Here is a 17,752-nt window from a genome sequence, read left to right as displayed (position 1 = left end):
TAGACCCAATATTTTTATTGCTAGTGGTCAAGTTCTGCCCACCGACATCACTAAATTTCTGGGTATGGCACATAAGGATCATTGATAATTTCCCTTATGAATTACTTTTTTCTGGCATAAATGAGGTTTGTACCTTCAGGAGTAAAACAATGTTACAAAATGATTATGTAAGTATATGACGGAAATTTTTTAAAAAGTAACAGGCACATTTGCTATCCACCTAAACAACTATAAACATAGGAAGTAAAACTGGCTTTGAATAACCACCAGACAATTCTATAGGAAAGCAGCCCTTTGGCAGTAATGTATTGCGCAGGTTTCAATGCATTAAAATATGTGTTCCTTGACAAATCCTGTTTCCTTTCTCAGCTACATGTTGTTATGATCTATTCATGCCTCTCACATCAATGTGTGTATAATATGTACTAAGTTTAAGATAGTCAATAGCAAGAGTTCTCAAGCAGAGCGTCAAGGGGCTAAACCCTGCTCTTCTAGCAGCAGAATTCAGAAAAATCCAAGGATCCCAGGGACAGCCCAGCTACCCGTAAGGAGCAGGCCCAGATAGGAATTGATTTGTTTCAACAAGCTCCTCATTGGAAATACAAGCATCCTCCAAGAGGATGTCGGTATTCATTAATTTCTCCTTTGAGATGGAGATATCTCATTATAACTATGAAGTCCAAAGCAGAGTATCAGGATTTTAGAAGTCAAAGAAGAAACAATATAGCAGAGACAAACTGAGAGGGGAAGAGAGGGCATTAAAAATAAACCTGGCCAATTTTACAAAGGAGATTCAAAATTCCTTTCTGTGGAAGAAGATCCTGGAAGACTTGCCTCTCAAGAGTCACTCTTTACACATTATTACTCTTTTAGAAATCACAAGATAAAACCTAAAATGCAAATTCCTTTAAATAAAACCCAATGTAAATGTACAAATCATCTCTCAGGAACAACATACATTACAAAATGATACAATTTGGTCTATCTTTTAAAAAGTCAACTATTCTGTGATGCTTTTAAAATAAGTGTTATTTGTAAGAATGTATTTTCGATGCAACTTACCAGAATGTATATAAAGTGAGATTCACAAGAAGATATATAAAGTGAGGTAACTCCCCTTAAATCTCTATTTTCCCCCCAATTTATTGAGATATGATTGACTTTATCCTTTTTACAAGTTTTATATCAGTTTTTAAAGTCTGGTCACATATACACATTCCTTTAAATTTTCACAAGTCTGAGGGAGATATTTTTATTATACCCATTTATCTATTAGGGTAAAGAAACTGAGGCTTAGATTCACCACTATAAATGGCATACTTACAACTCAGACAGAGCTGAAATTTAATTAGCTCTGAAATAAAACCAAAAAATGTTAACAGACAAATGACAAATCTAATCTGATATGGGTTTTTTAATATCTTACTTTCTGAGTCCTTGCCTATCCAACACCCAAACAGATTTGAAATTTGATCTGTAACAGTTGCTATTGTAAAAATTCAAAACAAAAAAGTACATAAACACAATGTTTTTACTACATGCAGTTAACTAATCTGTATAGGAACCTGTATTAGTATACAGAAGAACTTGGTTACAACCTATCAATATGATGACAAGTCACTGTTAATAACTCTGAGTTAAATAAAAAATTTAATGTGCTTATTTTCTTTTTTAAAAAATGGAGGTGAAAAACAGCATTAAGAACTACTGAGCATCTTCTACTTCATCCAAAACACAAATCTTAGGTATATCAACTCTATTTTCAACAAACCCATTCCTTAGATATATGCAAATTACTTCACTTTAATCAATGACTATATCCTATTCCTAAATTTAACTATCTTTGAAGCATATAGCATAGTTCTTTTTTACGAGCCACTTAAGTTCACACAGAGTCACAGAAGATTCTCGTATTTTAGGATCAATGAGAATCAAAACACTGGAAACACTAAGTGCCTGTCACCCCCAAATTCACTGTTTGAGAACCCTCATTTACACCACAGTGAACATAAACATAAACTAACAAAACAGTACTATCTTACTAAATAATATTCATAGTTATTATGAAATAGTACCCAAAGTTCTAATTAAATCCATTGAAGATTTAAAAAGAAAAATATTTGCTTCTGTTTTAAAATTATCGAAACGTATTGGTAAAAATTTGTTTTTAAAGTAAAAGAATACTTAAATGAAGTTGCCACTGTCTTGTTCATCTATTTCCTTTCATAAAAATACACTTGACTTAAAGTACAAACCATTTTATCTTTTTTAAAAATAATCATTCCATAGAGGTATATTTCAATTAAGTCAGTCTACTTAACTGATGCTTTCAAAGATTTGACAGTTCATTTAGATTAGCAATACTGTATTTATATACACAGAGTGAAGATCAGTAAAAACAAAACACAAAAAAAACCACAGAGTAATCTTCTGAATTTAAGTAGTTCCATTTCTTACTTGCTAATACAAAGATTTGCTTTGAAAATGCAAATAACATATATGCTGTGAGAAAAGTGGAAGCATATTTGCAGATCTTGTATTACCTAGACTCTACAGGAGCAAAGGTTTCTCACTATGAGAATCATAGAACTTTACAGAAAGAAGGCATTTTGTCCCAAGTCTTTTATAACTCCATTGAAATTACAGGCTCCTGAAAGCCACCCACAAGAAATCCAGACATTGAATGTAGAAAAACTGTTAGTCATCTTTTATGCTGAATGTAAAAAGAACATTTGGGGTTAATTTAACCACATGGATTTAAATTGGAAAGTGTTAAAAATCTGTTTCTGAGGTGTAATTCTGGCATTGCCACATAAAATACATCTTGGGAGGGTTTGCAAATAAATATCCTTAGACATTTATGACAGGATCCTCCTTAAACTTTTTGGACCAGGGTAATATTTTTATTCCAGTGGAATTTGTCTACAGAGACCAAATCTTATAATGAAATCCCCATCCTATTACCTTTGTTAGTGGTGTATTTTCAATGAAGCATAAACCTCAATGTAAAAGTCTGTTTTATTTGTCTGAGTTTTGAAGGAAAGTGGTTAGAAAGGAACACTAGGCATTCTGGGCTTTCTAAATGGCAAATAATTTTCCTTCACATAAATATGGAGCCACTTTAGAAACTGCAGAACTCTATGAAAAGTTCAGTGCAAATACAACCAAGAGTCCTTGAAGAGGAGCCAAAAGTAATCTCTCTCCCACTTAACTGTATCTAGAACCTTGCTGTCCAAACCACGGTTCATGAGCCAGCAGCATCAATGTCATCTGGGAGCTTGTTAGAAATGCAGACTGTCAGGGCCCTATGTAGCCCAGACCTACTAAATTAAAATCTGCATTTCAACAAAATCTCCAGGTCTGTGTTCACCTTACAGTGTGAGAAACAGTGACCTAGAAATTACAGATCGAATGCTTCATGACAGGGATGCTGTATATATGCTGTTTACTGCAGTATCTCCAGTACCGAGAACAGTACCTGGCCCACAGTGGACACTTGACATAAATATCTGTCAAATAAATCTACATGTGCACATTTATAGTACTATTTTATACTCTGTAATATAATTATATGTATAAAATTATTGTATCTGCACAATGCTCTTAAGTTCCTTACAGGTGCAAACATTCTCCTATCCCTGAATTCTCTGTATGTCTCCCAGTGTTCTGCACATAATATCACTTAATAGTTTATCAATGATAACTTTTAGATATTGAATATAGGAATATAGAATTTCTTCAATGTGAAAACTTTGGAAAAATAAGTTCAAATCAACATGTAGTTGCTGAATTCATCTATTTGGCTTTGGTTTTAGATACAGCTAAGAGTGCTCACCCTAGGAATGAAAATAGTAATGGAAAACATTACATAGGGCCAAGTTCTGATTCTATGTGGTATCAGAGAACAGGAATGGCGTGGATGACTGAAATCCAAAATTGAATCCAAACCCTCATGTTATTCAATAGCTTTAAGGTCTTTCCTTAACAAATCTTCTATCCAAGCTGCTAAAAGTTTGAGAATTTTTTTTTTAAGTTTCCTTTTCTTTCTCAAATCTATCCACAGGTCTACAGGCCCGGAGACAATAAAATGGGCAAAAGCCATCAAAAGAGAAAAACAGCCATTGAGAGATTTACATAATAAATGAATTAAGTGATTAGCTCTCAAATAATCAGATGTCATTGAAAAATCTCGAGTTAAGTAAAAAAATAATTTTCAAAAGACGTAATTAGATATGTTAATATATGTATTGATAACAAGACCATGCCAAAATAATATTCAAAATAATTAGATATTCAGACTCATAGATACTGCTGGTTCTCTCAGTTCATATTATAAAGGAAGAATGCTAAAATAGGGAGCCCCTTCCTAACAAAGAACTGCATTTTTTCATTTTAATTAACTAAATTAGATAGTCCTTTCTACATTTTTTTTCCTTCAGAGAACAGAGGGTAACGGTAAACCAATAGGTATGTCTGACCTTAGGTATACATATTCTTATGGAATATCGTGTATACATATACCCACCCGCTCCACACACACCACCTCTGTCATGTTGTCTTCCCAAGAGTATAGCTGACCACGGTGATAGCAGAGTGTGTAATTAGTTTTCATTGTTCCCTTGACAGCTATAGTTCCATAAAGACCCTTTGCTTTTGATGCTGTAAATGCTATGGAAAAAATACACTAATAACAGACATTTAATTATGGTTCTAGCAACCACAGTGGGAACACTGCCAGAAAAAGACTGGAACCTCTGGGATGGCAGAAATATATATATATATATATGGTGAGGGGGAAGGTTCTGTTCTTCAATCATAGTAATTTTCAAAATATTAATGACAAGCATATGGTGGGAAAATTTTTAAATTTTTCCTTGATTCTTTGTTGACAATAAAGTATGTATACAATGCTACACCAATACTAAAACCACAAAGAACACTATCATGTCTGTACTAAAATGCTAATAAGAATAAAGGCATTATTGAGGGAAATATTCTTTAGAATAGTTTTACATTTTGATACTATTGGTAAAGAGTGCAAAGATTTCATTTCAAATTTTGTTTTCTGCCTGGATTTTCACAGACTTAAAAAAATTATCACTTGTGATACAAAATATCTGGGTGCTACATTCTCTGAGGTTTACCTTAATTTGTTTTATACAGTATTTAAAATAAAGCATCCCAAGTTGCTGCCATGGCAGACACCAGATCTATCACTGAGGTCCCTTCTCTCCTTATTAATTAGTAATTGGGAGACACATTTTGGCAGCTTTCGTTTCCCCATTATTTTCTCTAGTTTGACACAAAACCCTGTCAGAAGCACCACTATTTGAACTGTACCCCTCTTAGTGCTGGGTCACTAAATTTTAATAAACGGAGCTCCCGCCAGAAAACTACTGAAATAGGCGTAAAAGTTTATTGAAGCAGTAACAGTAAACAAATATATGAAGAAAGCGCTGAATGCCACAGTATCTAAAACATTAATGGTCTGTCTGAACCCAGGGGTTATTGGCGAGATTGCAGAGCAGAGGCTAAAAGAAAAGGCCTTTAACAAAACCACTGCTTTCATCTGTCTGTTAAAAAGAAAAAAGAAGAAGAAAAGTATTAGCTAAATAAAACAGGCCAAACACTTTGCTGCAGCAGAACTGTACATCTGAGCTTCCCTTAGCCTCCATTATCCCAACACATTGACTATAATTATTGGGAGGCAAAGATTTATAGTGACTATATGGATACAGAAGCCATCCAGAAGCCACAAAAGCTCTGTCAGAGCCAAAGAAACATTTTTATAAATGGTAAGGTGAGAAACTTAAAATGAAAACTAAAAAGACTGATACTTTGGAGGGCTGCAAATAACTACACAATCACTTTCAAGATCTCCATCTCAAAGTGTCAGTCACTTCAAAACGCATCCTGCTACGATGGTGGCTCAGGACACTTGTGTGCCAGGGCAGTGGCCATGCTGTGCGAGTCAGAGGTCACCACTTCCACATTCCGACATCTGTCTGTATTTTCTTGCCCTGAAACAATAGAAGGGGAACTAGGCTCATTTGCTCCCACTTTGTTTAACCTAATTGTTAGACATAAAAGATAATTTCCCATATTTAGAGTTATTTTTTCCTTTTCCCCCAAATTCTCATTTGTCTCCATAAAATTAAAAACTATTAAAAATGTAAGCAGGTGAAGTTGTCTATACATTATTGAGTTTAGTAAATGTAACAAAATTGTTTATCCCACTGACATCTACGAAATATGAAACATCAAGTATCATGTCTGTCATCATCACAACCTAGATAACAATTTGCACCATAATTATCCAATCTAACTAGCCATAACTTCCTTTAATTCAAACCACAACACTGTGTGTTTCATATAAAAATACTTTCATTTACTTTCATAATTTTCAGGGAAAGAGGCAAGAGTTAATTCTTAATTATAGTTTTTACATATATAAATAATTAATAAATTTTAAAATGGAAACTCTGACAGCTTGGAAACAGCAAGAAAAAAAAAACAAAAGGTATTTGTTAATTCATTTAAAAACAAAAGGTCACTTTGAACACTCAGTTATTTTAGTCTCCTCACTAGCCAAAGAAAAACAGATGCTAGATATCAGAGGAAAGTTTTCTGTGCAAAAATGGTCAACTCATACCTGAACTTTAACCATGATACATGTATCTGTTATTAAAACGTGCACTTTATTTATTGCCTTTACACTACATCTACAACCACCCAAAATCCTACCTCTAACGAACTGAAGCAGTTTTTCATACGTGACATTAGTAGTATTTATCTGTGCCCAGCTTAATCAGGCTAAGTCAGGTTACTTCTGAAATAAATTTTACAGAAGCTCTGTTTTTGCTGCAGTACATGAGAATAATGTTCCCAGCCATCATCAAACACATGCAGTAGTAAGGAGTATAGTATAAATTTTTAGTAAAGTTTACTAGGTCACTTGGTTTTCCAAATGTATCCAGAAATACAAAACATGACAGAAAATATAGTAGACTCAGTTGATATACTCTCACAATTTTTAGTAACAAATATGAATTTACTTGTAAAATAATCTATGAGAACCCACAAGAAAGATTTGTTCTAATGTGATAGGAAGAGCTTATATTTCAGAGACAAAAAGGTTCTGGCTTAATATAATCTATCTTAAATAACCCCAACTGCTTCATTTTTAGAGGTACCTATACTCTTATCAGTACCTTTTGCTGGAGAAAGATTCCTGGTAGACTTGAGTAATTTAAAAAAAAAAAAAAAAAAAAAGGCAACCAACAAATAAAAAGAACTACTTAGCATAATCAGAAAAAGGAGATCAGGATTTGGGGGTGGAGGTGACAATAGGGGCTATTGATATGTTCCTTTGAAATTAGCCATAAAGTATAAGCTTCAATAAAAAAATATTTATGGAAACATGGTACAGCCCAACATTTAACATTAATATATAATATGCCTGAGTTTAAGCATATTATTACTAAGTTAAAACATTCTTTTCTGTCAACTAAATATAAGATAGCATTTTAGTGAGTTCGCAAATAAGATAGAACTTTAAATGTAGAGAGCCCTGCCAAAATGATCATAAAGTGGTTTAGTCCTTTTCTATCGTCCATATTCATTTCTGGACCAATTTCACGAAAGAAATAAAATCGGTCTTAAAACAAGATGGCTGCTTCTAGGGGGAAAAAAAAAACCACGCTGATTTAACTGAAAGCCAAAAAACTAGCTTTTCTAAATCAGGAAATAAGACTTAATCATATTTTTTCTAATCTCTAAGTAGGTATTCATGTACTTCCACATGGTAATCCACATATTATACTGTGCAGTTATTTTTAATCATTAATAGCAAAGTGATTTTTAAAACAGGTCTAATCGATGTGTACTAGTAACATGATTGTCCAAGGCATATACATATTTGCTAATATATATGACTGTCCAGAGCATATGCCCAAACTTCTACTTTTAGTTCATACCAGAATCATGATCATCAGTCATGAAAATCAGGTCACTTGATAAGCAATAATAGAAAGAATATTTATATCTTATATCTCCTAAGAATCCAATCATAAAACAGGCAGTAATATCCTATTACAATCAAATCAACTGTACTTGACTTTTTAAAAGTAAAAATCATAGGAACTTTACTGTTAGACGATCTTTCCTTGAGCTATACTTTGCTGACCCTCCCTAAAGCAACTGGAAGATCAATTCCGATATGCATATAAAAATTAAGAGCATTTTATCCATCTTGAAATAATTTTAAAATAAGATTTTTAAAAATCATTCAAACCTATTTTTATTCCTCACTTGAGTGGAAAATAAGACCTGACAGTAACATTTTCTTCAACCTGTCAACTGTCAATTGTATGAAGGATGTTTCTAAAGATGACAAAGGTTTATTTTTCCTTATCGAAAATGATAGAATTCTACCTGAATGAAAGCTGAGCTAACCATCACTGTGGTACACTACTGTCTCTCAGCAACTAGTTAGCTTAAATAAGAGTTTTCAATATTTTAAAATAATGTTTTCATTGAACTATATGGTTTACTGTTTGAAAATTATATTCAGAAGCCTCAAAAACAAGAATTTGCATCCACTCAAATTTTCCAATTAGAAAATAGCATACAGATTTCAGTTTACAATAAATCCTTTAGAGAGTACAAAAAGAACTATCAAGAATATGAAGATATTAGGAATGATTTTACTCAAAATCATGCAAAATAGTTGTAGTCAGAAAAAAACTTGATTAATTTTTAATTTTAAGCTAAGTGGTCCTATGTCATTGTGCTCCTTTATGACTGACTAAATTTTGAAAACATAAATGCAGACAAATTTAAGAGGAAACAGATCTCCTAGTAGTGAGTAATATCCTATTCAGAAGCACTGGAAGTTCACATTAATCACAAGAAACTTTTCTACAAAACAGCTCAGGACATAGGTTGAAAAGCAGACTAAAATATAAATTTGATAATATAAATCAGGCCCTTAAAAGAGACAGTAATTTATTGATGTTTGGCTAAGACCACCAACACAAGACAAATTATTAAAAGTGAATATTAATACCTCATTTCTTATACTCCTCTTTGAGGTTTTTATACCTGAAAATGAAGGTGTTATCCGTCACAAATGATCAAAGGGCAATTTTTTTCCTCAGTTCAGAAGGCTGATCTGACTGAGTTGTCCTGGGTAAGAGGCAAGGACCTTCCTCACTGTGCTTAGGGAAATTGAGGCTTCCTTTGCAACATGGATATTCTAATCAGGAATGCTATTTTAACAGTTTGTATACTGCTTCTGAAAAGAAAATTGATAATACAGAATCTTCAACATAGAGTCGTTCATTATTTCAAACAAAGTATCACAGCTTTTTAAGTCCTTATTACATAAGTTATTCAATACATACACAAAAATGAGGAGGGTTGAGTGGTATCTTATAAAAAATTTCAAATTGATTTATATTGAAAAAACAAATCAATAAGCACTAGACCAAATGCTACCCAACATGTAAAATTCTATTCTTAACATATTCTCATATTTTGTTCATTTTTATTTTAATGCTTTCTCTCTCTCAAAGGTAAATTTTCTGGCATATACTTATCCCAAGCTAGCAAAGGCCAGAACTCCTGAAGGACTAATTGTATTCATTCATTTTCTTGGCCCAGCATGAAGCTGGTAGCTTGCTTGGTTCATAGCAACAGGGGAGAAAAGGAGGCGCTCATCTTTATCTGTCCTCATCCAACAGGAAACCAGGCCAGTGGACAGAACGCAATGCAATGCCTGTTCAGAAGGCATTCTGCAAGATTAAATGGCAAGAAATTCACAAGGTTAATTTGCACCCAAGTAACTAAGTGTTCCCTCCAAACCTGATCCTCAGCCTTCAAAGGTGGAAGCTTCTGAAGCTATTGATTGTTAGCCACAACACATATGACAACAAGATATTAGTTCAGTGAGGTGATGGTTTAGTTATCACCACTAAAATTACCTAACAGACAGTAATAAACTACTGAAGACTCTGATACTTTTAATCACAAGTAGTTTACTGATCTTGGTCTTACCCTGAAAATGCCAAATTAGACTATAGAGTCAAATCTGCCTCAAATAGCTCTAATGTTCCTGTCATCTAAAAATCAGACAGTTGAGTATTTCTGATAGTTTATTGTGAACATATAAAATAATGAATAAAATAGGTAGAACATATCTCAGTAGCTAACTCTACTTTTCAAAATTCTACGGAAAACTGGCCAAAAAACAAGAAGCATACTTCTCTTTTACAAATTTCTAGATTAAAAAAAGGCGGGGGGGAGTCAATTCAGGTCTCTTACAAACATATAAGCATAAAAACATGGGTTATAAATCTCAGTCATACTGCCTTATTTTTATCCTGGTACTTGCATAAATTCTGATATAAATTTCAGAATAATAAAATTACTACCAATACATCTAATAAAGTGATACGTTACATTGAGGCTTAAAGTTAATGCATTTTACTTTATGTTTCTAACATACAAAATATTACATTAAATATTTAAAATTTCAAGAATAAGGACAATCCTTTCTAAGTTTCGTGACAAAACTCATTCAAAACCAAGATAATATTCAATCTTTACTCACAACAAATTCTTAGATTTAAAGCATGCTGATTTCATTTATTTGTCAGTGAAAAGGTCACAGTGCCGGTATACTGGTATATATATATATATATCAAAATGATGATGGCTCAGATTTTTTTAAATGGAGCAAGTAAATTTTGAAAGAAGAAAAATACTCAAGGGAATATGATTAGGGAAAAAAAAATGTAACTACTTCTCTCTTCTTAGCCACATACATTTGACCTGTACTGCCAGAGGATTTGGGAGTGTTGACCTAGAATTCACATTACTTTCACAACTCCAAGATCACATGTTAACAAAACTAAAAGGTGTCAATTACCTGCTACTCTAATATGAAATGTTTAATTTACAAGTCCCTACAAGAATTGAGAAAGTCCAAAGAAAACATGATTAGGTTAAAGTTTAGTAAATCCTTGATGAATTACAGAGATATTTTCCTCTTAAGAGTATAACCTTTTAAATTGATGATACTCAAACCTTAACGGAAGCAAAACACCGGTTGAGGAGGACTGGTATTCCTAAAAGAGTGTTGGTCATATTTGCTGCTGTATTATTTGATTATTGCATCAATAATGCCTACCAGTAGGAGATATGTTTAATTACCCTAATGTCATTTCGGCAAATAGTCAAAATAATCCAAGAAGAACTTTCAATATGCACCCGATGTTTAAAAGTATATTCTTATTAGAAGCACCAAAAACTGTTTATGGCATACTTCAGATGAATAGGCATGTTCTTAGTATTATGACTCTCTTTATAAGCATAGCTACTAAAGAGGACTGTAAATAAAGTTTTATTACTGGAAGTCTTTTTAACATTACTTAAAATCTTTTTACATTCTTAAAGAAATTAAGGACAAATAGTTATATTCTTCTTGATGTGGATTTTCATTACTCAAAGTTACTTAGTGACATTCCAGTTTAGAATTCAGCATAACATTAAAAGGATCATTTGATTATTTACACTTTCAGGTAAAACTTATACAAGTTTTCAAATTTTGGAAATATAGAAGATGCATTTAGGCAAATGTTATCATATATTTCTATTCAAACTGATAGTTCTCAGTTGCTATTTCACAAATTTGTGCGAATTCAACACATAAAATCAGTTTGGTCCCCTATCCAATAAATACTACCAACTAAAAAGTTATCAGCATTTGAAAACTCAGTATCCACTTCTCAGAAGTGAATACCTGGGTACATAGATTCTAACAGTAAAACTATTCTGACAACAAATAAGTTTAATATTTTTCCCATGACACTACATCTATAGATGCTCATTTATCAATGGAGATGCAGTAATGAAACTCCATGTAGAAGATAAACTCCTATCAGATACACAAGTTACACATAACTCAAGTTACACAGTAAGATACTGTACTTAATCCCTGTGATCAAGATACATTTAATTCTGATTTTACCTAAACATAATTTCAAATTGAATCTGTTAGTATAAGCTAAAGTAGATTTACTTCATTTAGACACAGTATACATTATCATTAGTTTAATGTGCCCACTGAAGTTATAGTCTGAGGGAAAAATAAAAAAATTTATTTAAGTTGCAATTAAAGTCCTCTATTCTTTTTTCAAAAGATTGAAGTCTTTCTAGTTTAGCAAAATCTTAACAGATAGGTTCTATATAAAGACACAAAGCATGGCTAGCTTACTTTACAAAATAACATATATGAAGAGGAATTGCACAACACTGAATTTATAAAATTTACTAAACCCGTGGAAATTTTCTGAAATATTTTCTTACTATTGTTTGTGAAAAACTGTTAGTTTTTATTTTTAAAATACTTATTCGGCATGTGGCCTCTTTAAAATTATATCCAAGTTGACTTTTCTTAATGCATCAAAAAAGCAACATCTTATTCAACACTTCAGAGATAAAACTGCCTACTTTTAAAATATTGTTTTTAAAGTAAGTTTTTAACTGTGATAACATACCAAGATAAATGTGTCCATAAATTCCTAAGAATAGTAAGTGTTAGGGCTGTATCTCTTGGGGTTAAGAGGAGTACATCATTCTTTCTTTTGGCCATTATCAAACTGATAATGATCAAATAGAAAGGTATTTCCACAAACCTGAAATCAGAATACCGATTTAGAAATACTCTTGGTATTTTAAAATTCTGCAGATCAACTTTGTCTGGGCAGGTTCAAAGCCTCCGTGGCATCCTGAGCAGAAGAGTTTTCTGCAGGCAGGGCAGATCTATTAAAAAACATGACCTGTGACAAAAATCAATGTGCTAATCTCAAACCAAACAACAGTATCAAAAGCATAAAACAGAGATAACCTAAGATAAAATGTCCTCAAACTAACTCAGTCTAGCTTGACAGGTTAAGAAGGGGGGTTAGAGTAGGGGTGCTGCTGGTTCTTTCCGTTTTAAGCCAGGAAGACTGGAACACCCAAGTATCCAAATAAATGAATGCCATGAGAAAAAGATCACATTGTGGAGTTTGGAATGGGAAAGAAAAGACAACCAAGAGCAAGATAGCCCAAATTCAACGAAACTATTTCAGTGTTGCTTTATTTAATAAGGTGCTAAAGTTCAGAGATACACATTTCTGCTTCGTATATGCTGCCTAATACAGCACAAACGAGGGGAAAAAACTAACATAATGAGACTTGCTTTTAACACCATCACAACTGGAAAGCTTGCTCTATTTGTCTTGTCAGCTTTAATAAAAGGCATCTCCTGTGGCAGGATGGCTTCTTTTTCTCTTTTCCTAATAGTGGTAAGTGGCATGTCAAAGAAGAAATCGCTTCCCATTCCACCACCCACCTCCAGGAGACTTGTTTTTTGAACCAAACTTTTAGGACTATCTCCACTCCTGTTCGGCGGTTCATTTAGGACTTGGGCAGTTACCTGAGTAAGACTATCCTGGACTAGCGGGATAAGGGGAACTCCCTCTCGGTTCTGTAACCGGCGGACTGCTTGTGGGGAAAATCTTCCCATCTTCAACTGCGCTGACATTACTCAAGCGGGGAATCCCACTCTTGCCTGCATGCCGAGGGGAGGCTGGAGGCAGGCGGAGAGGGCCCGCCGGACACAGAAAAAAATTGGAGGCGCCCACCGATACCCTCTCTCCTGGAGAAAAAAATGGAGGCGCCCACCGATACCCTCTCTCCTGGAGAAAAAATTGGAGACGCCCACCAATACCCTCTCTCCTGGAGCCCGGGACGCGCACCAATTCTAGGCTAACCCCTGGGCCTCTCGCCTCTCTCTTCCCAACTTCCACTCCAGCCCAGTGAAAAAACCTGTGATTTTAGATGCAATCGGTACTCTTAATAAATAGTACCTAGGAGGGCACTGAGACCGGGACACAGCTGGAAGCTTGCCTCTGTCCCAGAGAAAGCAGTGCGGTATGGGCCCAGCGGGGCCGACTTCTGTGCACAGACCGGGAAGCAGTAAAGGTTCCGAACTGCTCCAAACCCGGAGGACCCCGCCGGACACTCTGGATAACCTCCCCACTCCACTCCCAGGGTCCGAAAACACGGGACGTCTGCGACTGGCCGGTGTCCAGCACGCGCGCTAGGACGGCCCCAGGCGCCCACCTCTAGTCTCCCGCGTACCCAGCGGGCTTCGGGGACGCCTACAAATCGGTTCCAGGTAACCGCGCGCGTTCCTCCGGCAGCACATCGCCAGGCCGCGGGCGAAGGGCTCCCACCTCCTGGCTGGGCCAACTCTGGCAGCTTGTTCCGCACACATGACGTAACCCGGTATTTGATCAAACTTTCTGGCATCTTGAACCCACTAGGGTGGGTGGAGGGATGGAGAAGATGGGAGAATCCTCTCCACTGCAAAGCGCGCCGGGCCCAGACTGACTCAGGGGCCGAATGATTTCCTCGCAGTTAAAGAGGAAAATAAAAACCTAAAGCTTCCGCTTCCCAGCCCCCCTCACTTCCCCTAGCCCGTGCGCTCTCTCTGCGCGCACCGGGAAAAGAAAAGGAAAAATTAAAAAAAAAAAAAAAAAATTAAAAAAAAAAAAAAAAAACTTTGGGGGATGTTCGGTGGGTTCTTTCTGCAGTCCCTGCGGACCCACGGTCCAGGCAGGAGCTCCCGGCGGCGTACACTGGGGGCTCCCCGCGCCGGGATCCGGATGCCAGCCAGCCTGCCGGGGCTGGGAAGCGGAGAAGTGCCGACTCCCCGGCTCCCGCCCTTTTCCGAGTCTCCCCGCGCCCCGCAGAAACAGTTGGTCTGGGCAACCCCGGGGACTCCCAGGGGCACCTGGCCTTTCCGCGGCGGCTTAACAAAGAGGGGCGCGACGCGAGCGCTTCCCGCCGACGCCTAAAGCCATCAGCGCCCGGGCGACGCAGGCTCCTAGGGTGCGCGCCGCCAGCGGCTGGTGTGCGCGGATCCCCGCCGCCGCTCCTTCCGCAGGGCCCCGAGGCCCGGGTAGCCCCGGCTCTCCGCCCCTTACCGGCTTACCTGGGGTTGCTGCTGTTCCAGTAGACAGCGTAGCGGTCGGCGACGGTCTTGGAGCCCGGATCCTGGCTGAACACACACATCCAGAGCACCAGAAACACCAGCGTCAACATCTCCACGTGCAACATCACGCCTGGCCAGCGGCGGAGCCCCCGACGCGCCACTCCGGGGAGAAAGCAGGGATCCGGAGGGAGGGAGGCAAAGGGACAGAGAGAGCGGGCGCCAAATAAATATGAATAAATAAAAATGAAGGGGGGCAAGAAAGGAAAGAGGTGCCCACCAAGCTGGGGAGGGTAGGAGAGCGAGAAGAAAAGAAGGCGGTGTGGTGGGGGGGATAAAGACAAACTCGCACCCCCACTGGAGGGTTCAGGAAGAAAAAGGAATCACAAGATGGAGAGAAGCGTGCGTGTGTGTGGTGGCGGCGGCGAGGGCGGGGGAAGAGGTGCCAAGCTGTGTCTCGGGCGGCGGCGGCAGGCCGGTCACCCCGGGAGAGGGAGGTGCGCGCCGGGCCGGGCGGCTGCAGCGCGGGTCGGGGCAGGCGGCGGCGCGCGCTGCACAGTCACCGGGAGTTTCGCGCCGCAGCCGCGGGGAGACATACACCGGCCCTCCGGGCCCGGCTCAGCGTCGGCGCAGCGGACTACGCACAGCTCCGCCGCCGCCCGGGGCCCTCGCACTGCGCCTCGCTTCCCTCCAAGTTACTTTGGCGGCCGGTGGGAAACTGCAGGAGGAAGGCGACGTGCAGATAGGGGGCTGCGCGCTTGTGGTCCCGGGAGTCTGAGAACCCCTTTCCTCAGCCTCCTCTGTGCCTTAGCCGGGCGACCCCCAGAAATCTCAGAGGAGTCGTAGGTGCTGCGGTACCGGGCGGTGCGCGGAGAAGGGTGGGGATCCGGAGCCGCAACCCAGCCCTGTTGGTGTCCTGGAACTGGTTAAGCGGCAGCTGCGCCGGCGAGAAGCGGTCTTGCCTCGAAAACCTCAAAGAAAAGTTTGGCTCTTCGCGTCTTCCGGCAGGTCCCCCAGCACAGTCGGACCGCGGCGATAGCGGAAGAGGGCACCCCGGGTGCTGGCCGAGCCTCGGGGATTTCTTGCGCGTGCTTTCCTTGGCTGGGTGTGGGTGCACCACAGTAAATGAAGAGCAGAGGTTAAGGCCAGCCGGCCTGGCGGAGCTGGGATGCCTAAACCTGCAAGACGACGCCAACCCAAGTGTTCGGCTGGAGAGCGGGAGGGGAAACAATCACTTTCAAATGGATCCCTCCAACTCCTGGATGGGCTGATGTCAGTCTCCGATCGCCTTCCGAGAGGGAGACTGAGCCCCCACACGCGGTGCCAAGAGCCCGGGGGTGAGCTCTCAGAAGTGTCCCTGCGACTCCGGCGGGTCCAAGCCTAGCAACTTGTAGAGATGCATCAATCAGTTTGAAATGGGAAAAGAGAAAAAAAAAAAAAAAAAGGGATCGCACGAGCGAGTGGCACCTCCCCGATGACTACATCAGAAAACCTTCCCGCAGCTGCTCCTCTTTCCCTCCTTAGGCACAGCAGCAGCAACAGAGGTGAAAACCACAAACCGAATCCTAAAACCCCTACCCAGGCGGGAAAATAAATAAACTTGAGCGCAGCAGCAGCAGCAGCACGAGCAGCCCAGGAGGAATTGAAACGACTGGCAAGAAGTGGAAAGGGTTTTGCAAAAGTCAGTTTTGCAAAAGAGGGGGAAAAAAGAGAGAGAAAAAAATGCTTTATGGGAAAAAAATCTCCTCGGGCACGCCCCCTCGTTAATGACTTGCGTGTAAAGCCGACAGCGGCGGCGACCCAGCGGCAGGAGCCTCAGCAGAGCGCGAGGCCGCGCGCGTGAACGTGGACGTGGGCGGGGGGATGGGGCTCCGCCCGGGCGTGTTGCGCGGGACGCGGGGCGCGGGGCTGGCGAGCGGGCGGGCGGCGCGAGCGCGGGTGTGAGCTCCGGACAGAGCAGGGGGAGGTGCCGCCAGCCCGCGCCCAGCCAGCGCTGCTGCCGCGACGGCCCGGGTCATGTGGACTGCTTTTTTTTTTTTTTTTTTTTTTTCTTTTCCTCCTTCCACGCCGTTTACTTGGGAAGGGTGCGGGCGGGTGGGGGGCGAATAGCTGGAGCAGCCAGTCAGGGAACGGCCTGCTGTTTGCTTACAGATTGGGGGTTTTTCCTCTCTCTTTACTCCAACTGGATTGGTTTGCTCCACGAGAAAGAGGCGTTTTCCTAATCTCCTCCCTTCCCCACGCCTCCTACCCCCTCCCCCCGCCCCACCTTCCAGAAACCTGACTAATTGAATTACTGGGAGTGCCGAGGCGCCCTCTCCTGCGCCCGAGCCCGGCAGCCACGTGTAACCCTTTGGGTGCTGAATTCCGTCTGGGCTAAGGAATGATTTGACATCTTTCTACCTGGGAGTAGGGTCTTTCGATTTTAAAGGAACCGGTGCCCACCCTTTGACTGGAGAGCCGGCATCTGTCTCTGGTACCCCTCAGGTGACGGATGGGCTGGGACGGAGCCTCTGGGAGTGCGCGTTCCTGTCCTTTCCATCCGCTCTCCACGCCGCACCGTGCCTGGCGCTGGGTTATCTGGAAATCTGAGCACCCCTCCTGTGCCTTTCAACCCTCCTCTTCCCACTTGGGATTTAAAGATTCTTGGGCAGGAAGCGAGTTTTCTTTAAAGTGATGCTCTGAAAACACGTTTTTAAAAATCAGGCAAAT

At 39.7% G+C, this 17,752-nt stretch overlaps 1 protein-coding gene across 2 annotated transcripts in view; it reads right to left on the bottom strand.

Moving 5' to 3' along the window:
- The window catches only part of EFNA5 (ephrin A5), a 295,452-nt gene extending 278,590 nt beyond the window's left edge, over positions 1–16,862 (bottom strand). The window contains exon 1 of one of the 2 annotated variants that reach the window (XM_050794621.1): positions 15,047–16,862. In XM_050794621.1, the coding sequence (XP_050650578.1) occupies positions 15,047–15,171 (125 nt within the window). In that variant the 5' untranslated portion in view covers positions 15,172–16,862. The remainder of the gene's footprint in view (positions 1–15,046) is intronic. The other variant, XM_050794619.1, reaches the window with a different exon arrangement.
- Between the last annotated feature and the right edge of the window lie 890 nt (positions 16,863–17,752).

This window comes from Macaca thibetana, chromosome 6 (genome assembly GCF_024542745.1).
Source record: "Macaca thibetana thibetana isolate TM-01 chromosome 6, ASM2454274v1, whole genome shotgun sequence".
In the NCBI taxonomy this organism is placed as follows: domain Eukaryota; kingdom Metazoa; phylum Chordata; class Mammalia; order Primates; family Cercopithecidae; genus Macaca; species Macaca thibetana.
The sequence above is the reverse complement of the archived record's forward strand: the minus strand, read 5'-3'. Positions and strand labels throughout refer to the sequence as shown.